Raw genomic sequence first — 27,061 nt, 5'->3', positions numbered from 1 at the left:
TTGGAGGCTTGCTTTGATGTGGGTGTCTCTTGTGTATGTTCAAACGTGGGAGGCGTTTTTTGCTTTCACTCTGCCAAAACATTACACAGTTAGTCAGTCACTCTCCCTTCTAGAATACTTGACAGTCTAACCAGGTATTGTGTCTGGAAGTAGCATAGACTAGCCAGAAGCTAGCCAACTTCTTTCTCCAATTAGCTTAAATGGGCTGGTGTGCTACCTTGGCAAAGTTGGTTTCACTTAGGATAGCCTATTTGTGGGGCTAGTTATGGACTGTCAATAAATGTCCAAAATGTAAATAGGACAATAATTTCACGTTGCACACCTTTAGTTGTCTCATTAAATGCTTCAATATTTATATATTAAAGACATGCTCCGGTACTTTGGCAACCAGTACGTTTTTTTAAACCTCCGGCTTTGGGCTGGATGTGTCAATGTGTAATTCATACATGCATAATCTATGAGCAGAAATACTGTTTTACCTCAATTAGCCACAAAATCTCAAATGAGCTTCAGCCCCTTGTCATTTGTGAGTGAGATATATATATATATATATATATATATATACATACATACATACATACATACATACATACATACACACATACACACACACACACACACACACATACATACATACATACATACATACATACAGTTACGGTACCCTTCATTCTGTGACATACCATTTTTTCCTAATTAGCTCGCAAATCTCTGTTTTGGATGAGACTGACTTTATGACCAAAATTATCCTATTTACACTTTATAGTCAATTTTGACAATAGAATAAATGTTCCTAACTCATTTTGATGCCACATATGCCATTTTCAAAAGGAGTAGTTGCTTATTACGTTCTGTTGCATTTTAAAAACAGGTCATATCAATAGTCAGTCATAGTGATTTAATTGTCTTCTGAATTAATTTAGCTCATTTATTTTTTAAATAAAGACTTGATTAAATTATACTACCCTAACCCCATTTTCACTCATTTCATTTAGTAAATTGGTTATAATTGCTGTTTTATACTGAAATTGAAAAAATGAATTAAAGACTGATTTTACAGCAAATCATTATTTTCTGGGTTTTTTTCGAGTTCCTTGAGTTCAAGGACATTGCTCATGTGTATGGGTGGGTAACTGGATTTGTTAAAGGTGCTGTCTGTCACATTTTATTGATCGTTTCAACTATTGAAATATACCACTTTGTTTTTGAAGAATACAACTAAGAAATACTGTACCTAAAGCTTACCTATAGCTTAGTATTACTAAGCTATTTCAGGAAGTTGTATGTCCACTGAAGGTGGCCATATACTACAGATGTGGCCATTTTAAGTGCTATTTACAAAACTGCATGTGGAATTTGTTTACAGAGACAGCGACATTGTATCTATTTTATGTCATCATAGTTTTACTATACACACTTTTACACCAATCACAGTTCTCAAAGGAAGCAATTACGTCATATGTCCTTCCTGGGGCTGCGCGCATCTCCGCCTCCTTCCTTTAAAAACAAATACACCGTTTTTATTTTTTTTTATGGTTGTGCGCCGCCCTTTTATTTACCATATTAGCAATTAGCTAGCTAACAACTATTTGTTTCCCCGTGATTTATACGCGCTTTTGTGATAATCAACGCCATCGCTGAGGTCCACGAAGGATTGTAAAGGTAATACCGCTTTTCGATGATTTGACCGTCTGCATATGTTCCGCTCTGAACTGCACAATGCCATTTTATGGTGTGCTTTGCTAATATAATGGCGCCTGTCGGCTCCCTCTCCTCGTCGAAAGGTAAGTTGCTAATCATGGTTCCCCTTATCGCTGACGTCCGTTGACGCGGGTACTTGCGTGCCAGTGACTGTGTATTACAAAAATTCGCTCATTCATTGAAACAAAAGCACATACTAGCCACGCTAGCTAACGTTAGCTAGCTACAAGGCAAATGTTAAGAATAGCTGGCTTGTCCACCAATGTTTAATTAGCCAGCTAGCTAGTGTTAGCTGGCTTGTCCACCAATGTTTAGTTAGCCAGCTAGCTAGTGTTAGCTGGCTGACGTTATACTGCCTAATTTGACAAATTAACGTTAGTTCGCAATAGATAAATTAGTAACGTTTGATAACTATCAAAAGTTACTAGGGGTGTGTTCGTAAATTCAATCTTGAGTGCCAGAGTACACTCAAATTTAGAGCGTTGTCAGATTGTCCGTTTGTAAATTCAAAAGCGTTTCGCTCTATTGGAGCGTTCAGAGTGCACATTGGACGCTCTGGCGGAGGAGTAGGGTTGATCCGAGCGTTCTGACCTCACAACGGTAACCACTAACGTTGCTAGTTACTTCCAGACACGCATGAGAGAACATCTCACTCGCCCAAGCAGAGCTGACTAGGCTGTTTTCATGTTATCCAGAGCGTTGATGACTAATTGCTGATCGCAAAAAACGTAATTAAATTGTTGCCGACGTTTACTGACACACCCGCCATATTCAAGGGGTGTTGAGCGTTCGTAAATTCATCAGCTATTTTGCCCTCTGGCACACTCAGACGAATGTTCTGAAATCGCAGTAGATGGCCAGTGACATTTCGAACGCACCCGAATTTACCTAGCTAGTTAGCTTGTATTCAAATGAGAGGATCCTATGTAACGTTAGCTAAACGCTCACCTTGCTTAATAACTAGCTAGAGAACTCCGCTAGCAAACCATGCTTACATATTGTGAACTGGTTTATTGTGCGGGCCAGCTAACGACATTGGAATTTGCCTGTTGACCACACCAGCTAACGTTATGTTGAACAAGAAAGACAACGCACTTGGCTAACAAACGTATAGCTAGCTAGCTACCACAGGTTAGTGCTGTCAGCCTTGTAAATAGCTAGCTACTGGTAGCTAGTACAGCATTTTCAATCATGCCCTTAGTTTTTATTGATTTATTTTACTAGGCAAGTCAGCTAAGAACAAATTCTTATGTTCAATGACTGCCTAGGAACATAATAACTGCCTTATTCAGGGGCAGAGCGACATTTTTTTTTTTTTACCTTGGCAGATTCGATCTTGCAACCTTTCGGCTACTAGTCCAACGCTCTAACCAGTAGGCTACCTGAGACCATATCCTTGGTGAGACACTCTCATTAGCTACACATATCCTGGTGGATGTGCATAGTAAATCTTGCTATGACGAATAATTAGCTAGTCAATCGTTAAAAAATTTTTTTTTTTTAGTTGTGTGGGATAGGTGACTGTACTCTCTTTCCATGTAGATTCTCAGCCTGTCCAGTCCTTGTCCACCATATCCCTCTATTTACAAAATAGACTTGCCAGAGAGGGCTCTGTCCAGTGCCCATACGCACCAGTGTCCCATCGGGAAAGTTTACCAGTGGTCTTTAAATGTTTCTGTATATCTGCCTCCACAGTGACAATGGAAGAGGTGCAGAACAGCAATGGCGCTGAGACACAGACTGTCACCATCCCCACCACCATCACAGCCTCCCAGATCTCCCAGATAGCCCAACAGGTAAAAGTTACATATTGCAGCTTTAATTGTTTCCACCACTCAACAAAAATATAAACAATTGGGTCATTCTTACAACTGGCATTTTACCAAAAATGTACTGAAAATTAATGGATTTTTTCCCGATTTCCTCATGGATCACTGAGATTAGGATCTGTACTTATCTATTTAATAAAAGTTTTTCAGATTTTTTTCCACAATTCTTATTACTGCAACAGTTTTCAAAGTAACAAATAAATCCTTTGAAAAAAAAAATGTTTTAACCTTGCTGGAGTTAAACAACACTGAAAATAAAAATATTTACATCTAAATTATACTATTTTAGATCAGACTTGTTCCAAATTTGAGCTTTTTAGCCATTTCGGTAATAAGAAGGCCAAGTGGGGTGAAATGGGTTACTTGAGAATAAGAAACTCATTCTGTAGCATATAATTCATTAAATTAACTTTTCTCATCTAAGGTCTACTCTAGATGACGGATCATTTGCATTGGGGTTTTGTAACTCAATTTGCTACAGACATGGTTTCACGAGAATCGTATGAACTCGAGGCGCATTTTCAAGTTGTTAGAGAGCTATCGACATGTGCGCCTCTGTGTGTGCACATAATGTGCGAGTTGGGCTGTTGCCAGAGGAAAGAAAGGATAGAGCAAGGTAGCCTATACAATTTGATATACAACAGTATCTAAAGCTGGGACAATAAACCGGCATTGCCATCCTCTTACCGAAGCAATTTTGCTTGCTTAACCCTCCTGCTGTGTTCCAGTTGAATTGGACTGATTTTACAGGTTTTCTCTCTGAAAATGTAGTTCATTTAATCTGATTGTCATAAGGTTCCATGACTTTGTCCACATAGGGCATCTGAACACACAAAATACATTTCTGAAGATTTTCATAACATTTTGGGTGTCTTAACTTTTGTACACCTGTGGTGTTCCTGGGTTAAAAATGACCGGTCATTAAAAATGAAGGGGCGAGACTACAATTGGTGTATAAAATTGAGTTCAGGCACATGTCCATTCATCAGATGGACACACTTCCTCTCCCAGACCTCCACATGCATGCATGTGTGTTTGAGCACACACACCTCACTCCCCTTCTTGGCTTCCATGGCAACCCCCACAGGAACCTTTCTCCAATAGAATCTTTCCCTCAATGCCAACAGGTGTGGTTCCATTCTCACAAACAATCGCAACATGGTTTCAATAATATATAGAACTTTTCTTGCAGCTCTGGTATATAAACATTTTGAGGCCTTGCTCACAATTCATTCTTTGGCAGCACGTATCATATCTTTGATCATGACACTGGTGAGGAGAGTCCTTGTTAAACTTTGACACAAAGAGGTCTGTGATAAATAGCACTGTTTCATCTGAGTATTTGTTATAATCAAAATAATCCATACATTTTAGTTTTTTTTTTTTTACTCAAACGAGTTGTATGAGCTCAGGTCAATGAGGCCTACAGTCCATAAATAGAAGTTGTAATGTTCACAAGAACTTAAGTTGATTAAAAAGATCTAATGCAGAATTATTTGATAATATGGATTATAATGGGGTGGTCATTTTGGACCGGGAACACAGACTTAATTAACATGAAAAGAAAACAACAGGAGGGTTACGTGATTCGACAACCCAACGTTCCTGCTTATATTTTTGGGGGTTGGGGAGTTCTAAAATCATTGTTTGGTGAACGGTAATGTGAGAGTCAGGCGGCATTGGCGGAGAGTCAGGTGGAGAATGATGTGTTGAAAAGGGCGAGGAACGAGATGAAGTCACAATCCATGCCAGGCACACCTGTGAGCTCTGGAACTCCACCTCCGACAGGCAGTCAACATACGTGGTGGGTTCGTCAGGTCGTTGGTTCACCCTGACATTTCCATTCCTCCTCTGACAACAGCACTTGACCAACTGCTCCACAGGCACAGCAAGGGCCGCCCGGACCATTGTGCTGTTCAGCTATTCCAAGGATGTGTAACCGAAGAGATACCACGAGTGGGCATAGAATAGAAACTGGGATGGCTCCCGAGGCAAATGTGGCTTACCAGTGAACCTCCGGGTGTTCATCATTAATACTGTGTCTCAGAAGTTTCTGTTTTTGACTGATGCAACCCGAAAAAGCATTAAAGACCGAGAAAGTCTGGACATGGCCTGCTCTCCCTTATGTAAGGAGTTAGGCACTTTCCCATGTTTACTACAGTATGTACTGTAGGCTATGTTTACTTGTCAGACGGCACAGTAGCCCAAAACAAATGCCGGTGGCTTATCTTAAATGCTTTATTATACAAATGTAAAAGCATATACTGTACAGTACTGTATTTCTTCATCAGCATCTTTATGCTTTTGTTAATAAAATAATGATATAAATACTGTTTCAAAATGCTGATGTTTGATTTAGTTATGGATCCATAACGAATTACTATGAGAATAAATATCACTGAATTAGACATTTTGGAACAAAGTTGTCGAATGAAGGTAAACAAATTGTTGCTTACTGGAAAATACTCTTTCGTACAGCGCCATTATGGCTATTAGCAGGGCTATATTTTGGCCTGTTCAGATTACAATTGCTCACTGTCATTTTTTGGAGAGAAAAAAATCTTCTTTTTTTTAATATATATACAGTGGGGCAAAAAGGTATTTAGTCAGCCACCAATTGTGCAAGTTCTCCCACTTAAAAAGATGAGAGGCCTGTAATTTTCATCATAGGTACACTTCAACTTTGACAGACAAAATGAGAGAAAAAATCCAGAAAATCACATTAGGATTTTTAATTAATTAACTTGCAAATTATGGTGGAAAATAAGTATTTGGTCAATAACAAAAGTTTATCTCAATACTTTGTTATATACCCTTTGTTGGCAATGACAGAGGTCAAACGTTTTCTTTAAGTCTTCACAAGGTTTTCACACACTGTTGCTGGTATTTTGGCCCATTCCTCCATGCAGATCTCCTCCAGACCAGTGATGTTTTGGGGCTGTTGCTGGGCAACACAGACTTTCAACTCCCTCCAAAGATTTTCTGTGGGGTTGAGATCTGGAGACTGGCTAGGCCACTCCAGGACCTTGAAATGCTTCTTACGAAGCCACTCCTTCATTGCCCGGGCGGTGTGTTTGGGATCATGGTCATGCTGAAAGACCCAGCCACGTTTCATCTTCAATGCCCTTGCTGATGGAAGGTTTTCACTCAAAATCTCACGATACATGGCCCCATTCATTCTTTCCTTTACACGGATCAGTCGTCCTGGTCCCTTTGCAGAAAAACAGCCCCAAAGCATTATGTTTCCACCCCCATGCTTCACAGTAGGTATGGTGTTCTTTGGATGCAACTCAGCATTCTTTGTCCTCCAAACACGATGAGTTGAGTTTTTACCAAAAAGTTCTATTTTGGTTTCATCTGACCATATGACATTCTCCCAATCTTTTACATTTACATTTAAGTCATTTAGCAGACGCTCTTATCCAGAGCGACTTACAAATTGGTGAATCTTCTTCTGGATCATCCAAATGCTCTCTAACAAACTTCAGACGGGCCTGGACATGGACATGTACTGGCTTAAGCAGGGGGACACGTCTGGCACTGCAGGATTTGAGTCCCTGGCGGCGTAGTGTGTTACTGATGGTAGGCTTTGTTACTTTGTTCCCAGCTCTCTGCAGGTCATTCACTAGGTCCCCCTGTGTGGTTCTGGGATTTTTGCTCACCGTTCTTGTGATAATTTTGACCCCATGGGGTGAGATCTTGCGTGGAGCCCCAGATCGAGGGAGATTATCAGTGGTCTTGTATGCCTACTATTTCCTAATAATTGCTCCCACAGTTGATTTCTTCAAACCAAGCTGCTTACCTATTGCAGATTCAGCCTTCCCAGCCTGGTGCAGGTCTACAATTTTGTTTCTGATGTCCTTTGACAGCTCTTTGGTCTTGGCCATAGTGGAGTTTGGAGTGTGACTGTTTGAGGTTGTGGACAGGTGTCTTTTATACTGATAACAAGTTCAAACAGGTGCCATTAATACAGGTAACGAGTGGAGGACAGAGGAGCCTCTTAAAGAAGAAGTTACATGTCTGTGAGAGCCAGAAATCTTGCTTGTTTGTAGGTGACCAAATACTTATTTTCCACCATAATTTGCAAATAAATTAATTGTAGGATTTTTAATGTGATTTTTCTGGATTTTTTTCTTATTTTGTCTGTCATAGTTGAAGTGTACGTATGATAAATTACAGGCCTCATCTTTTTAAGTGGGAGAACTTGCACAATTGGTGGCTGACTAAATACGTTTTTTGCACTGTATGCCTTCCCACTGTATGCCTTCCCACTGTGGTTGTCTATTTCAGCACCGTTTTGCACTGCTCTGAGACAAGCATGGAGAAATTAAAATGTTCCATTTTTATTCTTAAGATATATGTTAACTGAATATAAGCAAGTGATGTCTGCTAAAAAATCAAGTTAGGTTTCTCCAGGATAAGTCATTCTAAATAACAAACCGGCTTTATTTACAAATTAATGAGTGTCGAACCCCATGTTCAAGAATTGCCTTTTTCTCGCTCAATCTAGGTTAAATGAAAAAAAAAAAAATCTCCCAAAATATTGTTACTTTTTAAACAGTGATTTATTAGTTCATTTAGAATTATATAAAAGCCCCTTAGGATCTGTGAGAATATTTAACGGAAAATCCCCCTTAGATATTAATTTAGAATCCCCCATCCTCTAAATGTAATTATTGGTGGAGAGTCACGTCATTGGAAAAAACATTTTTTTATATACTGTAGGCCTACCATAGGCAAAATGGGTCTCAGTAGTGTTGAGTAATGTGCTATTAAAAGTGGTGTAGGTCTTTATTAATTTAGAGCATATTGAAGTTCGAAGCAATAGGATTTTAAGCAAACGCCTACACCTATTTTGGCACCGTTTCATGCCGCTAGGCGACATGCATGGGGACTGGTCTTGATAAATCAATGAGCTTTTTATTTTCATCTCTGTTTGGGTATTGGTTAGACTAGAATTAGAAAATTAGGGTGCAGAAATGTTTTGCTCTTAGTGTAACCTATTTAACTAGGCAAGTCAGTTAAGAACAAATTCTTACTTACAAGGACAGCCTACTCCTTCCTCCCTGTCGGGGAATTGAACCCCCATCTCCCGCGTGCCCTGCCCGCATGACACTGAGATTCTTTAGCTAAATAGCCCAGTACTGTACTGCCGACCGTCACGCTGTACAGCGCCATATTTTCCGTTCCATCCTAATGGAAACCCAGAGGGTTTTTCTTGGAATAGAAACACGATAATATTAACTAAGCAAGTACTAGTCAAAAGTTTGGACATACCTACTCATTCCAGGATTTTTCTTTATTTTGACTATTTTCTACATTGTAGAATAATAGTGAAAACCACACATATGGAATCCGTTAAAAACAAATTGGTATTTACAAGGACAGCCTACTCCTTCCTCCCCATCAGGGAATAGTACAGACGTGGCCTGCTCTCTCTTATTTAAGGAATTTGGCACTTTCCCATTTTTATTACAGTGTGTATTGTAGGCTATGTTTTACTTGTCAGACTGCACAAAAACCACCTGCATTTGTTTTAGGCTATTGTGTAGTCTGACAAGTAAATATTGCCTACAATAATAACTAAATCAACATATGCATTTTTGAAAGAGTATTTTTAGCATTATTTTATTAACGAAAGCATAAAGATGCTGATGAAGAAATACAGTATAGTATATAAAAGAATATACTTTATTTCTTCATCAGCATCTTTATGCTTTTGTTAATAAAATATTGCTAAAAATACTCTTTCAAAAATGCATATGTTGATTTAGTTATCGATCCATAACGATTTACTATGGGAATAAATATCCCTGATTTACAGACATTGGAACAAGTTGTCTAATGAAGGCAAGCAATTTAGAATCCTCTTATGCTGTAGCCTAATCCTGATTGTCACGTTGTACAGCGCCATATGTTCCATTCCATCTTAACGGAAAGCCTGAGGCTTTTTTTCCTCTTTTTTTCTCGGAATAGAAACACCATAATATTAATTGAGCCAAATTTCTTAATTAATCCCATATACTGTGTTATTACAAAAAATGTCAATTTGGAAGACTATCAAATGCTTCTCAAAGATGCCCTTTGGTGGTCAAACTAGCACTATCAGAAAAATGGCTGACAATTATATAACGTGCCACAGAATGCTGCAACAGCCCACAAGGCATGCTGCAGTATGATGCAACTTTTAGAGGAGGAACCACTGTACAAAACATTGTTGCTCTGTTTCCTGCCTTAATGTGACCTCTGGATACATATAGAATCACAATACATATTGTATCAGCGGCTAAGTATCGTGAGAACCCTGGCAATTCCCAGACACAGCTGTTTTAGTGTTCGTTGTTGCTGCATCAGACTCTAAAGGTAGTCTCAGCAAAAGCAGAATGGCTTCGCTCTCACATAGTCACACAGGGTATGTGCACTGGTGCGCTTTACGATACTACAACAACAGAGGGGAAGGGGAGTCTCGCACTTCAAAGCTCTTAGTAGTTGTGGAAATTTACCTGCTACTGCTGTTTGCATCTGCGTCACCTGGCTGAGTAGCTTTAATAGGACAGCAAACCGAATCCAAAGGATGGGACAGTACAGGATTGAATATTCACTCATGTGTCATCATCTAATCTGACTGTGTTTGCAGATGTCTCTAGGGGGCTCTCCTGTGACTGTGGTCCAGCTACCTGGGGGTCAGTTCCAGGTGCAGGGGGTGATCCAGTCGGCCCAGTCGTCTGTCATCCAGTCCCCACAGTTGCAGGCTATTCAGGTAAGAGGTGCTCCTCAACAACTAGGAACTAGGCCCGGGCCCGTTTTGACAAAGCATCTCAGAGTAGGAGTGCTGCTGATTTTAGGATCAGTTTTACCATAAAGATCATAATGAATAAGATTACGTACACAAGTATTTTGCTACATCCACAAGATCTGCTAAATATGTGTATTTGACCAATAAAATTAGATTTTAATCCTAGATCAACAACCCTACTCTGGGATGCTTTATGAATACTGCCTCTGGACTACAGTGCCTCCGGAGGACATGGAGGTGTCCCCTGTTCTTCTAGCATACTTTAATCGTTGTTAGCCTTTAGCTTATGTTATCTTGCCAAATAGTATTACTGGGGTAAATGTGTGATTGATTGGGCAGATATCTCTATATTGTACACTCTAGAACCACCACATTCTAATTTAAGTCAGGGTCCTGAACAGTGATTCTGATTCCCATGTAAAATAGCTTTTTGATTGACTAAAACATCACCCATAGTATTTTTTTTCCTGATAAAAATGCTAAAATTGAGAACTCTTAAGACCAAAAAACTACCAGTAAGTCTGAAAAGACCGACCAAGTGGAGAGGGAGATAGTAGGCTGAGTGGCGGGGGACCTCACCTTAACTGACGGTTGGTGTACCTGTGGACCACAACTGGAGGTGTACCTGTGGATGTATTTCAAGGCCTTCCTTCAAACTCAGTGCCTCTTTGCTTGACATCATGAGAAAATCAAAAGAAATCAGCCAGTACCTCAGAAAAAAATGTGTAGACCTCCACAAGTCTGGTTCATCCTTAAGAGCAATTTCCAAACGCCTGAAGGTACCACGCTCATCTGTAACAACAATAGTATGCAAGTATAAACACCTTGGGATCAGCTGTCATACCGCTCAGGAAGGAGACTCATTCGGTCTGCTAGAGATGAATGTACTTTGGGGCGAAAAGTGAAAATCAATCCCAGAAGAACAGCGAAGGTGAAGATTCTGGAGGAAACGGGCACAAAAGTATCTATATCCACAGTAAAACGAGTCCTATATCGACATAACCTGAAAGGCCGCTCAGCAAGGAAGAAGCCACTGCTCCAAAACCGCCATAAAAAAGCCAGACTACGGTTTGCAACTGCACATGGGAACAAAGATCATACTTTTTGAAGAAATGTCCTCTGGTCTGATGAAACAAAAATAGAACCTTTTGGTCATAATGACCATCGTTATGTTTGGAGGAAAAATGGGGAGGCTTGCAAGCAGAAGAACACCATCCCAACCATGAAGCACGGGGGTGGCAGCATCATGTTGTGAGGGTGCTTTGCTGCAGGAGGGACTGGTACACTTCGCAAAATAGATGGCATTATAACGAAGGGAAATTATGTGGATATATTGACGCAACGTCTCAAGACATCAGGTAAAGATTGGTTGCAAATGGGTCTCCCGAATGGACAGTGACCCCAAGCATACTTCCAAAGTAGTGGCAAAATGGCTTAAGGACAACAAAGTCAAGGTATTGGAGTGGCCATCACAAAGCCCTGACCTCAATCATATAGAAAATGTTTTGGCACAACTGAAAAGGTGTGTGCCAGTAAGGAGGCCTACAAACCTGACTCCGTTACACCAGCTCGTGGGTGGCAGCATCATTGCTGCAGAAGGGACTGGTGTACTTCACAAAATAGATGGCACCATGAGGTAGGAAAATTATGTGGATATATTGAAGCAACATCTCAAGACATCAGTCAGGAAGTTAAAGCTTGGTTGTAAATTGGTCTTCCAAAAGGACAATGACCCCAAACATACTTACGAAGTTGTGGCAAAATGGCTTAAGGACAGCAAAGTCAAGGTATTGGAATGGCCATCACAAAGCCCTGACCTCAATCCTATAGACAATTTGTGGGCAGAACTGAAAAGGCGTGTGCGAGCAAGTTGGCCTACAAACCTGACTCAGTTACACCAGCTCTGTCAGGAGGAATGGGCCAAAATCCACAAAACCTATTGTGGGAATCTTGTGGAAGGCTACCCAAAACATTTGACCCAAGTTAAACAATTTAAAGGCAACGCTAACAAGTACTAATTGAGTGTATGTAAACTTCTGATCCACTGGGAATGTGATGAAATAAATAAAAGCTGAAATAAATCACTACTATTATTCTGACATTTCACATTCTTAGGGTCACCACTTTTATTTTAACTGACCTACGACAGAGAATTTTTACTAAAATGTCAGGAATTGTGTGAAACTGAGTTTAAATGTATTTGGCTAAGGTGTATATAAAGTTCCGACTTCAGCTGTGTGTTTGTGTGTGTGTACAGTCGTGGCCAAAAGATGAGAATGACACAAATCTTAATTTTCACAAAGTCTGCTGCCTCAGTTTTTATGATGGCAATTTTCATATACTCCAGAATGTTATGAAGAGTGATCAGATGAATTGCAAAGTCCCTCTTTGCCATGCAAATGAACTGAATTCCCCCCCCCCAATATTTCCACTGCATTTCAGCCCTGCCACAAAAGGACCATCTGACAGCATGCCAGTGATTCTCTCGTTTAGGTATGAGTGTTGATGGAGACGAGGCCGGAGATCACTCTGTTATGCTGATTGAGTTTGAATAACAGACTGGAAGCTTCAAAAGGAGGCGTTGTGCTTGGAATCATTGTTCTTCCTCTGTCAACTATGGTTACCTGCAAGGAAATGCGTGTTGTGTCGTTATTTACTCCTGAGGTGCTAACTTGCTGCACCCTCGACAACTACTGTGATTATTCGTATTTGACCATGCTGGTCATTTATGAACATTTGAACATGTAATGTTATCTCCACCCGGCACAGCCAGAAGAGGACTGGCCACCCCTCATAGCCTGGTTTCTTCCTAGGTTTTGGCCTTTCTAGGGAGTTTTTCCTAGCCACTGCTTTGCTTGCTGTTTGGGGTTTTAGGCTAGGTTTCTGTACAGCACTTTGAGATGTCAGCAAATTTGATTTATTTGTTGCCTAGACTTCACTGCAAATGACACTCAAGTCTTGGGAAAAAGCAATACACTAATATTGCAGTTTGCCATGACAGCCTTTATAATAGAATGCTTGTGACCACACACAGCCTATATCTAAGTATTGCACTTGTGAAAAAACCCCATCTTAAAGTAGAAATTGAATGAGACGTGCTTTATATTTTTACTATATTATAGTGGCCACTATAGGAGATGATAAAAGACAGTACTGTGCAGCCGTCTTCATCAACCTGGCCAAGGCTTTCAACTTTGTCAATCACCGTATTCTTATCGCCGGACTCAACAGCCTTGGTTTCTCTGACTGCCTCGCCTGGTTCACTAACTCATTCTCAGAGTTCAGTGTGTCAAATCGGAGGACCTGTTGTCCAGACCTCTGGCAGTCTCCATGGGGGTGCTACAGGGTTCAATTCTCGAGCCGACTCTTTTCTCAGTATATATTGATGTCGCTCTTGCTGCGGGTCATTCTTTGCTCCACTTCTACGCAGACGACACCATTCTGTATACATCTGGCCCTTTGGACACTTAACAAACCTCCAAACGTGCTTCAATGCCATAACACTCCTTCTCTGGCTTTCAACTGCTCTTAAATGCTAATAAAATGAAATGCATGCTCTTCAACCGATCACTGCCCGCCCGACTAGCATCACTACTCTGGACGGTTCCGACTTAGAATATGTGGACAACTATAAATACCTAGGTGTATGGCTAGACTGTAAACTCTCCTTCCAGACTCACATTAAGCATCTCCAATCCAAAGTTATATCTAGAATCAGCTTCCTATTGCGCAACAAAGACGCCTTCACTCATGCTGCCAAACTTACCGTCGTTGTAAAACTGACTATCCTACTGATTCTTGACGTTGGTGATGTAATTTTCAAATTAGCCTCCAACACTCAGACTGCATCCAATTTGCTATCACAGTGCCATGCGTTTTGTCACCGTTTTGTCACCAAGTCCCATATACTACCCACCACTGCGACCTGTATGCTCTCGTTGGCTGGCCATACCCACTGGCTCCAGGTCATCTATAAGTCTTTGCTAGGTATAGCGCCGCCTTATCTCAGCTCACGGGTCACCATAGCAATACCCGCCCGTAGCATGCAGGTATATTTCACTGGTCATCCCCAAAGCCAACACCTTTGGCCGCCTTTCCTTCTCTGCAGCCAATGACTGGAACGAATTGCAAAAATCACTGAAGTTGGAGACTTATCTCACTAGCTTTAAGCGTCAGCTGTCAGAGCAGCTTACCAATCGCTGCAGCTGTACACAGCCCATCTGTAAATAGCCCATCCAACCAACTACTTACCTCCTCCTGGTTTTTCCGCTCACAAGTATTTCTACTTGCACATCCTCATCTGCACATATCACTCCAGTGTAAATTCTAATTACTTTACCACTTGGCCTATTTATTACCTTACCCCCTTCATTTGCACACACTGTATACAGATTTTTGTTGTGTGTTATTGACTGTACGTATGTTTATCCCATGTGTAATGCTGTCGCTTTTGTCGCTTTGCTTTATCTTGGCCAGTTCGTAGTTGTAAATGACAACTTGTTCTCAAATGACCTTCATGGTTAAATAAAGGTGAAATAAAAAATGTAAATTTCAATCAACATGTAGCCTCTAATTCTCCCCCCCCTTACTCACGTGTTAGTCAAAATCAACACAACAAAAACAACGTATTTGGGCTACACTGAACATTATTACGTTGTGCACTTTCTGCCTGTGGACATCGATTCTACAATGTGACACCAGAGCATGATACCCTTTATTGGCATAATTGATCTCTTTCAGGCAGAGTAGACCTGGCATACCCCTTTTTTAAGGAAAGGGGTGAAACATTAGTTCATATAACAATTAACTAGAGTAGTAACACTTTACACAGATTGACAGGGTCCAGTAAGCAACTAACGCGCTGTAACTTAAGGAACGGCAAGGAGTCGTATACCAGTTAATACTAATGCAAATAGTTATGCTCTAGTTACTAACGTTAGCTCATCTTATGTTGTGATGTTATTAGTCAACATTTTTCTGGCTAGCTAACGGAGAATTCGATCCAGCTACTGTAGCAAGGTGCTTAAGAATACTTGTTCCACCACACTTCCTCCCTCACCTCAAACTTTCCAAATACCAGTTTTTCGGTTACGGCTCATGAAGTACGCTTCATCACCTTCTCCGTGGTCAGGCTTCTCGTCTACCTCTTCATTATCGTTCAGGGGACGCGCTGCTGTAGCTGGTAAACGGAAATTTTGCTCTTTCAGCGCGCGCTGATTCTGTAACTTGCAAATTGGTTGTTTTTTCTCTCTTCAGTTGCGTGCTGCATTCTGTTATGTGAACGATTGGCTGAGCCTTGGATACAGCCAGTATTGCTCCAAGCGCGCATCACTCGTTCGCATAAAGCCAGTAAAGATCTAAAGCCCTGCCGCCCAAACTTTTGTCATTGGATCTACACATCAAATTTTGCCAAAAGGTGACTAGTTTGCTTCCCTGGTTGTTCCTCCACCAAACTTTACCGTTGGCACTATTCATTCGGGCAGGTAGCGTTGCCTTGGCCCCTGCCAAACCCAGATTCGTCCACTGGACTGCCAGATGGTGAAGTGTAATTAAATCACTCCAGAGAACGCTTTTCTACTGTTCCAGAGTCCAGTGGCGGCCAGCTTTACGCCACTCCAGAACGACACGACCATGCGCAATGCAAGCGATCTTATCCTTGTGTGCGCTCGGCCACAGAAACCCATTTCATCTAGCTCCTGACGAACAGTTCTTGTGCCGACAAGTCTTCTGGAGGCAGTTTGGAACTCAGTAGTGAGTGTTGCATTTTTAAGCGCTGTGCGCTTCAGCACTCGGCAGTCCCGTTCTGTCAGCTTTTGTGGCCTACTACTTCACGGCTGAGCCGTTGTTGCTCCTGGACATTTCCACTTCACTATCACATGACACTTACAGTTGACCGGGGCAGCTCCAGCAGGGTAGAAGTGTTACAAATTGACTTGTTGGAAAGGTGGCATCTTATGATGGCGCCACGTTGAAAGTCTCTGAACTCTTCAGGAAGGCCGTTCTACTGCCAGTGTTTGTAAGGAGATTGCCTTACTGTATGCTCAATTTTATACACCTGTCAGCAACAAATGTGGCTAAAACAGAGGAATCCACAAATTTTGAAGGGCTGTCCACATACTTTTAATTTCCTGCCAGGCAATGTTTGTATATGATATATACTCTATAATATACACTCAGCAAAAAAAGGAACATCCTCTCACTGTCAACCGTTTATTTTCAGCAAACTTAACATGTAAATGTTAAGTGTATGAACATAAGATTCAACAACTGAACATGTTCCACAGACATGTGACTAACAGAAATTGAATAATGTGTCCCTGAACAAAGGGGGGGTCAAAATTAATTCAGTATCTGGTGTGGCCACTAGCTGTATTAAGTACTGCAGTGCATCTTCTCCTCATGGACTGCACCAGATTTGCCAGTTCTTAGCTGTGAGATTTTCCCCCACTCTTCCATCAAGGCACCTGCAAGTTCCTGGATATTTCTGGGGGGAATGGGCCCTAGCCCTCACCCTCTGATCCAATAGGTCCCAGATGTGCTCAATTGGATTGAGATCTGGGCTCTTCGCTGGCCATGGCAGAACACTGACATTCCTATCTTGCAGGAAAACACGCACAGAACGAGCAGTATGGCTGGTGGCATTGTCATGCTGGAGGGTCATGTCAGGATTAGCCTGCAGGAAGGGTACCACATGAAGGAGGAGGATGTCTTCCCTGTAACGCACAGCATTGAGATTGCCTGCAATGACAACAAGCTCAGTCTGATGATGCTGTGACACACCGCCCCAGACCATGATGGACCCTCCACCTCCAAATCGATCCCGCTCCAGAGTGCAGGCCTCGTGTAACGCTCATTCCTTCGATGATAAACACAAATCCGACCATCGCCCCTGGTGAGACATAACCGCGACTCGTCAGTGAAGAGCTCTTTTTTTCCAGTCCTGCCTGGTCCAGCGACAAGTGGGTATGTGCCCATAGGCGACGTTGTTGCCCCTTGACATCTGGTGAGGACCTGCCTCGCAACAGGCCTACAAGCCAATAAGTCCAGCCTCTCTCAGCCTATTGCGGACAGTCTGAGCACTGATGGAGAGATTGCGAGTTCCTGGTGTAAAAGAATTGCAACTTGTTGTTGCCATCCTGTACTTGTCCCGCAGGTGTGATGTTCGGATGTACCGATCCTGTGCAGGTGTTACACGTGGTCTGCCACTGTGAGGACGATCAGTTGTCTGTCCTGTCTCCCTGTAGCGCTGTCTTAGGCGTCTCTCAGTACAGACATTGGTATTTATTGCCCTGGCCACATCTGAAGTCCTCATGCCTACGGCACGTCCACGCAGATGAGCAGGGACCCTGGGCATCTTTCCTTTGGTGTTTTTCAGAGTCAGTAGAAAGGACTCTTAGTGTCCTAATTTTCATAATTGTGACCTTAATTGCCTGCCGTCTGTAAGCTGTTAGTGTGTTAATGACCGTTCCGCATGTTCATTAATTGTTGATGGTTCATTGACCAAGCATGAGAAACAGTGTAATCCCTTTACAAGTTATTTTTTTTTTTAAATTGGGGGGGGGGGGGTCCTTTGAAAGATGGTCCTGAAAAGGGGATTTTTTTTTGCGCTGAGTTTTTAATTTTTTTAAAATATCCTATTCTTGTCTGTCGGTCTGTTCAAGTTTGGGGTCACTTAAAAATGTCCTTGTTTTTGAAAGAGAAGCCTTTTTTTTTTGCCCACCTTAAAAATAACATCAAATTGATCAAAAATACAGTGTAGACATTGTTAATGTTGATAATGACTATTGTAGCCTGAAATGGAATATCTACATATGCGACAGAGGCCCATTATCATCAACCATCAGTCCTATGTTCCAATGTCACGTTGTTAGCGAATCCAAGTTTATAATTTTAAGAGGCTAATTGATCATTAGAAAACCATTTTGCAATTATGTTAGCACAGTTACTGTTCTGATTTAAAGAAGCAATAAAACTGGCCTTCTTTAGACTCTTTAATTTTTATTTGCTGACACGTTGCAGTCAAATTTTGGCACCAGTAGATTAGCTTTCTAGCTTTGTAAACCACACCCCTCTGCAACCACACCTTCTGCGACGTTGGTTACAAGGCGGTACGTATTTAAATTAGGTAAGAGAATAAGATGTTACCATTGGTGTATTTAAATTAGATTTTTTTATATCACAATCCCGCCTTCTGAATTCAAGTGTTTGACATGGGGAAGTTGACCAATAACTTTATCAATGTACCAGCAACACTCATTTTCCATGATCTGATTTCATCAAAACATCACAATGATTTGACTGTGCAGGACATTCTAAGTAAACATGGTGTAACTCCTGTACCGGTGTCTCTTCTCCTCCACAGGGCCAGGGCTCAGACAGTGACGATTCCCAGGACTCCTCAGACAGTGGAGCCTCTGCCCAGAAAACCAGAGAGATACTGGCCAGACGGCCCTCCTACAGGTACCTGCCACCGCGCTGTTGTATCAAACACCATCTTAACCTGTCCATGTAGTGGTGGAAAGTAGTATGTGCAGACTGCAGAGGTCTATGCTGGTGATGGACTGGGATATTGGTGGCGCTCAAGTCACCTTTTCACCTAGTTTAACACCTGATTTGTGACCTCACCACCTTCTCTTTTTGGTGTTATGTTCCAACATTTTAAATGTTTAAATGTTACTTTTTACATTAGGTAAAAGTACAGACTCTGCTTCAAAAGGGTATATCATACTGTGCATTCAGAAATAATTCAGACCCTTTTACTTTTCCACATTTTGTTACCTTGCAGCCTTATTCTAAAATAGATTGAATAAATATTTATCCTCAATCTACACACAATACCCAATGACAAAGCGAAAACAGTTTTTTTTTTTAAATTTTAGCAAATGTATTTAAAAAATCTAAACAGTAAACGGTGGAGAAGAGACTTGGTCAGCTCCAGAGTTCCTATGTGGCGATGGGAGAATAGTGGTGACAGCATCATGCTGTGGGGATGTTTTTCAGGGGCAGGGACTGGAAGACTATTCCGGATCATGGCAAAGATGAATGGAGAAAAGTACAGAGATCCTTGATGTAAACCTGCTCCAGAGCACTCAGGACCTCAAACTGGGGAGAAGGTTCACCTTCCAACAGGACAATGACCCTAAGCACACAGCCAAGACAACGCAGGAGTGGCTTCAGGACAAGTCTCAATGTTCTTGAGTGGCCCAGCCAGAGCCCGGTCTAACATCTTTGGAGAGACCTGAAAATAGCATATTTCTGTCCTGTGCTTTGGAGCAGGACATGTAATGCCCATAGCCTTTTCAGTGCAAAAGTCCTGATTTTCAACAAAAAAAAATACATGCATGGGGGATGGTTGCACATCTCTGGGAGGAAAGACATCAACGTTGCACAGCAGCTGAAACCTGGTCAAAGCTGAGTGAAAGCGCCTTGGCTGCAACAACACTAGGCTCCAGACAATTGAAGCTGTAATTGAAGAAAGCAGACAAAAATAGACATTGCACGCCAGCAATAACATTCCTTGACCCAAAGTACAAGCAATAAGCTCAAAGTACAAAGACAAAATACCTGAAATGTTGGTTGTTCACCCTCGTTCATCTCCTTGTACTGGGGACGGAGAGCAGGTTTATGCTGAAAAACAAATTCCAGGTTAATACAAATTAATTAATCTCCTATATCTTTACCTGTTGACTGCTACAGCTGTACTAAAATGCCCTGTACACTCAACCTGCTTCCAGCCATACAATTGCAATGCAGACACTACACGATAACTTAATGGATTTAGGAATCGTTTAACTAGATAATTACCAGCTAGTTGAACATGCAAAAAAACATCCGAGTTCTATAATCCAGTGTAGATGGCTAACTATTTAGCCATAATTTCATTGTGACTAGCTAGCCAACTTAGCATGTCCCTATCACTTAACATGGAGTTTGATTAGCATTCGCACCACAGTGGCTAATTTCAGTAGCTAGCTAGGTAAACATGACAAACTGACCAACATGACAAAGATTATCATTAGGTCATGCATGGCTTAGCACATCAGCAATCAGCATTAAGAGCAGAATGCAACTGGCCAGCTCAGCTAGCTAGCTGGCTGTAACTTTACCTGTATGCAATTAGCTAGCTAGGTAGCCAACAACGAAAACAACTTTTTTGATACAGTTGAGACAACGTATGTACAGTGCATTGGAAAAGTATTCAGACCCCTTGACCTTTTTCCATTTTTTTTTTACGCTACAGCCTTCTGAAGTTGCTGAGGAATTTTTATTTAAACAATCTACACACAATACTCCATAATGACAAAGTGAAAAACAAATTTTAGTCATTTTTGTAAATTTATTCCCCCCCAAAACTTTATTTACATAAGTATTCAGACCCTTTGTTTTGAGACTTGAAATGGAACTCGATGGAACTTGAAATGCATCATGTTTCCATTGCTCATCCTTGAGATTTTTCTACAACTTGGAGTCCACCTGTGGTAAATCCAATTGATTGGACATGATATGGAAAGGCACACACCTGTCTATACAAGGTCCCATAGTTGACAGTGCATGTCAGAGCAAAAACCAAGCCGTGCGGTAGAAGGAATTGTCTTTAGTCCTCCCAAGACAGGATTTTGTTGAGGCACAAACTGAGCAATCGGGGAGAAGGACATTGTTCAGGGAGTTGACTGAGAACCCAATGTTCACTCTGACAGAGTTCCTCTTTGGAGATGGTTGTCCTTCTGGAAGGTTCTCCCATCTCTGCAGCACTCAACCAATCAGGCCTTTTATGGTAGCATGGCCAGGCGGAAGCCACTCCTCAGTAAAATACCTCATGACAGCCCGCCAGATTCTCTGGTCTGATTGAAGTCTTTGGCCTGAATCCCAAGCGTCATGTCTGGAGGAAACCTGGCACCATCTCCTGTGGTGGCAGCATCATACTTTAGGGATATTTGGCAGGGACTGGGAGACTTTTTTTTTTCTAAACCTGTTTTCAGCTTTGTCATTATAGGGTGTTGTGTGTAGATGGAGGGGGGGACTAATCCATTTTAGAATAAAATTGTAATGTAACAATGTGGAAGAGGTCAAGGGGTCTGAATACTGTAGCTATTATGATTCATGGCTGTCTTTCCAAATTTAAAGCTGCTAGCAGCAATGCCGGGGTTAAAGCTGTTTGCCCTCTTTGCCACCATCAGGACCAATTTTAAAACATTTCCCTAGGATGAGCTACTGCTGTACTCCTACAATGATATATTTTAATGTTTACTAGTGTTCGGGAGTTATTTACTCTGAAAAATAAGAACCTAACACTAGAGAAGCTTTAACCAAGTTTAATTTAATCAAATGTATTTATATAGCCCTTTTTTACATCAGCTGATATATCAAAGTGCTGTACAGAAACCCAGCCTTAAACCCCAAACGGCAAGCAATGCAGGTGTAGAAGCACGTGGGCTAGGAAAAACTCCCTAGAAAGAAACCTAGAGAGGAACCAGGCTATGAGGGGTGGCCAGTCCTCTTCTGGCTGTGCTGTGTGGAGATTATTACAGAACATGGCCAAGATGTTGAAATGTTCATAAATTACCACCATGGTCAAATAATAATCAGTGAACAGGTCAGGTTTCCATAGCCGCAGGCAGAACAGTTGAAACTGGAGCATTAGCACGGCCAGGTGGACTGGGGACAACGAGGGGTCATCATGCCAGGTAGTCCTGAGGCATGGTCCTAGGGCTCAGGTCCTCTGAGAAATAAAGAAAGAGAGAATTAGAGAGAGCGTACTTAAATTCACACAGGACACCGGATAATACAGGAGAAATACTCCAGATATAACAGACTGACCCTAGCCCCCCGACACAAACTAGTGCAGCATAAATACTGGAGGCTGAGACAGGAGGGATCAGGAGACCCTGTGGCCCCATCCGATGATACCCCCGGACAGGGCCAAACAGGCAGGATATAACCCCACCCACTTTGCCAAAGCACAGCCCCCACACCACTAGAGGGATATCTTCAACCACCAACTTACCATTCTGAGGCAAGGCCGAGTATAGCCCACAAAGATCTCCGCCACGGCACAACCCAAGGGGGGGCGCCAACCCGGACAGGAAGACCACTCAAGTGATGCACCCCTCATAGAGACGGCATGGAAGAGCACCAGTAAGTCAGTGACTGAGCCCCTGTAATAGGGTTAGAGGCAGAGAATCCCAGTGGAGAGAGGGGAACCGCCAGGCAGAGACAGCAAGGGCAGTTCGTTGCTCCAGTGACTTTCCGTTCACCTTCACACTCCTGGGCCAGACTACACTCAATCATATGACCCACTGAAGAGATGAGTCTTCAGTAAAGACTTAAAGGTTGGTTGAGACAGAGTCTGCGTCTCTCACATGGGTAGGCAGACCATTCCATAAAAATGGAGCTCTATAGGTGAGAGCCCTGCCTCCAGCTGTTTGCTTAGAAATTCTAGGGACAATTAGGAGGCCTGCGTCTTGTGACTGTAGCGTACGTGTAGGTATGTACGGCAGGACGAAATCGGAAAGATGGGTAGGAGCAAGCCCATGTAATGCTTTGTAGGTTAGCAGTAAAACCTTAATCAGTCCTTGCCTTAACAGGAAGCCAGTGTAGGGAGGCTAGCACTGGAGTAATATGATCAACATTTTTGGTTCTAGTCGGGATTCTAGCAGTCGTATTTAGCACTAACGGAAGTTCATTTAGTGCTTTATCCGGGTAGCTGGAAAGTAGAGCATTACAGTAGTCTAACCTAGAAGTAACAAAAGCATGGATTCATTTTTAATCATTCCCAAAGGTTCTGTACAGCTGTAATCAGACCGCAAAACATTTCGTTCTTCACAGTTATATACATCCTACTTAAGACACTCCTCCTTAGTTTATGGCTCCACAGGAAACTAATAGAGGGTAACAGGATGACACATTTTACTGCCTTAAAATAATCTGTCCTCCCCTCCTGACCTCAACACATTCCTTCATCTAATCCACAGATGTCCATTGTTTTTCTTCAGAGAACCATTAACTTCTGACCATAACCCAGTCTCTTTCATTTCCTATCTCAATGATCAAAGTTTAGCCGATTCCAACACTAGTGAGCCACTTGTCCATTAATTTTCCAGTCTCATTACTTTGGTTCTGTAGCATTGTATGTTTTAGTATAAGGATTTCTGTAATGGATTATTGTATGAGTAATCTCCCGCTTCTTCACGGTGGTCTGTAGGAAGATCCTCAATGAGCTGTCTGCTGAGGAGGTGGCATCACGGAATGAAGGAGAGGATGAAAACCCTGCTTCCTCTGGCATGACCACAGTGACAATGCCCAACACCCAGACAATCTACCAGACGAGTAGTGGCCAATACAGTAAGGGTTGCCCTACTACATAGCACTACAACCACACCATCCTACCAGTGCATAATTATGTCACCATAAATAGATTATACAGGTAGATATTGTTAGAATTGGAGGCACTTGTTGAGTAAGGGATCATCAATAATGGGCTTCTACAGTTTTGTGAAAATATATCGTACCGCCGGGGACAGGGAGTGCAAACTGGCTCCTGATGTGTGGTACTGTAAGCATGCACAAATCCTCAACTTTTCACAGGCTTTCAACTCAGGCAGCCATGGGCATGAACAGAAAAGTGAACCTTCACACAGTTGCAGTTTCTTTTATAAAAATGTATATATCAAAACAAATGCAACTTTTTTCTCTCTCATATCAGTGCCCGTCATACCTAGTAGTTACCATTGTCCCTAACTTCCTGTGTGTTTGTCTGTAGTTACCATTGCCCCTAATGGTGCCATCCAGCTGGCCAGCCCTGGGTCAGAGGGTCTCCAGGGGTTACAGACTCTCACCATGACCAACTCAGGCCAACAACAGGGCACCACCATCCTACAGTACGCTCAGACGCCTGATGGACAGCAGATACTTGTGCCCAGCAACCAGGTGGTCGTACAGAGTGAGTATGGCTTCATGACTCACGGTAAGCGTTGAGACAATACCACAAGGAGAAGTACCCAGTAGTGCCTGCTAAACCCCCCTCCCCCCAATAATTGTCTTGTATTGTCACTAAAGCTTCTCTGAAGGTGTGTAAAATATCCACTGATCCCAGCTTGCGGTCCACATTGTAATGTGTTGAGATTTTGAAGAGGAGATGCTCTCATCTACTGTTTTAATTGGCCTCATCCTCCTCAGATGCAGGAGGAGAGATGCAGACGTACCAGATCCGCACGGCACCCACAGCGCAACAGACCGTGGTCATGACTTCCCCTGTAGGAATATCTGAACAAAAGAGTGGCGACCCCACCATGAAGAGAGAGATCCGCCTCGCCAAGAACAGGTGTGTGTGTGTGTGTATTTTTTTATTTTATTTTTTGTATAAGGATGTGTTGCACAGTTGGTCCCTTTGTCTGTTAGTGTGTGAACCCACTTCTCTGGTTGAAAAAGGCCTATGTGGCATCGATATTTGTCAAACATTTATTCCAGAACGAAAATGTACTAGAGTGTAAGTAGAATCATAAAGTCAGTATATTCCAAAAGTGTTTTGTGAGATTTTTGTAACTGAAGATATCTCAACTTACATGATGGTTGGGTTTTGATTTCAAACCTGCCCACACAGGACTGCTGCCTGGCACCGTAATCACGGCTGGCAGTAATCAAATCATCTGGATCACAGCTGCCTGGTGTGCTGTAGTGCACACTATTCAATCGCTCACCAGACTCGATCTACTACCCTGCCGCTTATTTACAGACAGCCAAAGTAACCATTAGCGCACAGCGCCTCAGACTTGATTAGATAGCATTTGCGACAATGTCTTATATTGCAAGAATGAGAGTTCTTTTATAAAAGGCTTTTTTTCCCACAACTAAAACTTCCGATTGGTGCGGTGGTCTAAGACACTTCATCTCAGTGCAGGAGGCGTCACTGTAGTACCTGGTTCGAATCCAGGCTGCATCACAGCCGGCCGTGATTGGAGTCCCGTAGGGCGGCGCAAAATTGGCCCAGTGTCGTCTGGGTTTGGCCGGGGTAGGCTGTCATTGTAAATAAGAATTTGTTCTTAACTGACCTAGTTAAATAAAAAAAAATGTTTTAAAATCACATTTGTGAGCTAATGTTAGCCTCAGAAATTCAACTTTTTTCAAAAATGGCAACATCTAGAAAGCAGGATGCTCGAAGCATGGAATTCCCTGACCAATCACGTACACGTTGCCATGCTGCGTCACGTGGTTGCTAAGCCATGTGGTGTAGTGGCCTGCTTGGAATGGTGACCGACTAGGAACAATCAACATTACTGCAAGGATATGATATAGTAGACACCCACATCGAACCACACCACTAAGACTGAAATCTTGATTTTCTTTAATGCGCAACAGAAAAACACATGGAGAATCAATGAGTTCAGTCGCTCTTTAAATGTAATCCTCTAAAGCCGTTTTCTGTGTTTCTCCCTGACAGGGAAGCTGCCCGTGAGTGTCGCAGGAAAAAGAAGCAATACGTCAAATGTCTGGAGAATCGTGTGGCGGTGCTGGAGAACCAAAACAAGACTCTCATTGAGGAACTCAAGACGTTAAAGGACCTGTACTGTGTCAAAACAGGATAACCAGGAGGAAGAGAAGCCACCCAGCGAACAGGACATTTAACGGCAGTGAGCGGCTCAGCTCTGCCACATGGACAACACGGGGTTAACCGGGAACACCATTTCATTTCAGACCTGAAATCCTCCTCCTCAGTTTGTGTTTTATACTCTGTTTTAACATGTTGTGAGTGGTGGCCATGGGAACTGTCCCATTTTTAAAAGACAATGAAAGGGTGTGAAAGAGGTTGATTGTTTTTCATTGTCTTTTTATTGCGCTAACAAATGGATTACTAACGCTTAAATTTGTATATATTTTGTGAGCTTTATCATTGACATTCAATTTCCAATTGTATCCCCCTTTTCCAGAATCGGCTCCTTATTTTCCTTGTGTAGCAGTAGGTTCAATTTGCAGTTTTTAACATCTATCAATTTGCGGCTGTATTGATTGTATGATGACTTCTATGACGTGATTTCATGTATTTTTTTTTTATGTGAACCAGCTATTTCCACCCCCACCCCCATTCTTTCCCCCATGAGGAAATGTTACAAGTACCATTCCTTATCCTTGTCAAGAGGGATGTAAGGGGTATTAGATAAGATAACATTGTGTAAGGCGGACTTTGCTGTTACTAAGACAATCTATCAGGGAGAACACACAATGGCAGGGTAATATTTATTTTCTATTTCTGGAGAGGGGGAATGAGCGAATCAAACAAAAAGAGGGAAAGCAATGTCATTCATTCTGTAAGTAAATTGAAATAAATATTTTTACAGTCTTTACATACATTGCTTACTGGAGATGTTTGTTATGTATTACTCATTTGGGCTGTCCAGTGGTGGGAAAAAAATACCCAGTTGTCATACTTCAGTAAAATGAAAGATGCCTTTTTTGATAGAAAATGACTAGTAAAATACTACTTGAGTAAAAGTATTTGGTTTTACATATACTTAAGTATCAAAAGTACATTTCATTGCGAAAATATACTTATGTATAAATCATTTCAAATTCCTTATATTAAGCAAATCAGAAGGCACAATTTATGGATAGGCATGGGCACACTCCAACACTTGAATCATTTACAAACCAAGCATTTGTGTTTTGTGAGTACACCAGATCAGATAGGGATGTAGGGACGATAAGGGATGTTCTCTTGATAGGTATGTGAATTGGACAATTT

At 41.9% G+C, this 27,061-nt stretch overlaps 1 protein-coding gene across 5 annotated transcripts; it reads left to right on the top strand.

The window, feature by feature from the left end:
• The first annotated feature begins 1,310 nt into the window (after positions 1-1,310).
• Positions 1,311-26,667, top strand: LOC135539917 (cyclic AMP-dependent transcription factor ATF-1-like). 5 transcript variants are annotated; one of them, XM_064966171.1, is made up of 8 exons: positions 1,311-1,662; positions 3,397-3,497; positions 10,168-10,290; positions 18,689-18,786; positions 23,528-23,667; positions 24,086-24,289; positions 24,502-24,646; positions 25,763-26,667. In XM_064966171.1, the coding sequence occupies exons 2-8, from the start codon at positions 3,402-3,404 to the stop codon at positions 25,905-25,907; spliced, it is 951 nt and encodes a 316-aa protein (XP_064822243.1). In that variant the 5' UTR covers positions 1,311-1,662; positions 3,397-3,401; the 3' UTR covers positions 25,908-26,667. The 5 variants fall into 5 exon arrangements, with proteins under 5 accessions (XP_064822243.1, XP_064822241.1, XP_064822242.1 ...); XM_064966169.1 differs by lacking the exon at positions 1,311-1,662 and adding an exon at positions 1,689-1,784; XM_064966170.1 differs by lacking the exon at positions 1,311-1,662 and adding an exon at positions 1,691-1,784 and having other exon boundaries at positions 24,086-24,265.
• The last annotated feature ends 394 nt before the right edge of the window (positions 26,668-27,061 follow it).

Source organism: Oncorhynchus masou, chromosome 5, assembly GCF_036934945.1.
Source record: "Oncorhynchus masou masou isolate Uvic2021 chromosome 5, UVic_Omas_1.1, whole genome shotgun sequence".
NCBI classification, from domain to species: domain Eukaryota; kingdom Metazoa; phylum Chordata; class Actinopteri; order Salmoniformes; family Salmonidae; genus Oncorhynchus; species Oncorhynchus masou.
This window is presented reverse-complemented; position numbering and strand designations above follow the sequence as displayed.

What these genes read in the sequence shown, in the direction of transcription:
- LOC135539917 (XM_064966169.1), top strand. Translation starts at nt 1,730, where the DNA reads ATGGTGTGCTTTGCTAATATAATGGCGCCTGTCGGCTCCCTCTCCTCG. An exon ending in CACAGTTGCAGGCTATTCAG is followed by an intron (nt 10,291 to 18,688) that starts GTAAGAGGTGCT and finishes TCTCCTCCACAG; the next exon opens with GGCCAGGGCTCAGACAGTGA. An exon ending in GTATGGCTTCATGACTCACG is followed by an intron (nt 24,290 to 24,501) that starts GTAAGCGTTGAG and finishes CATCCTCCTCAG; the next exon opens with ATGCAGGAGGAGAGATGCAG.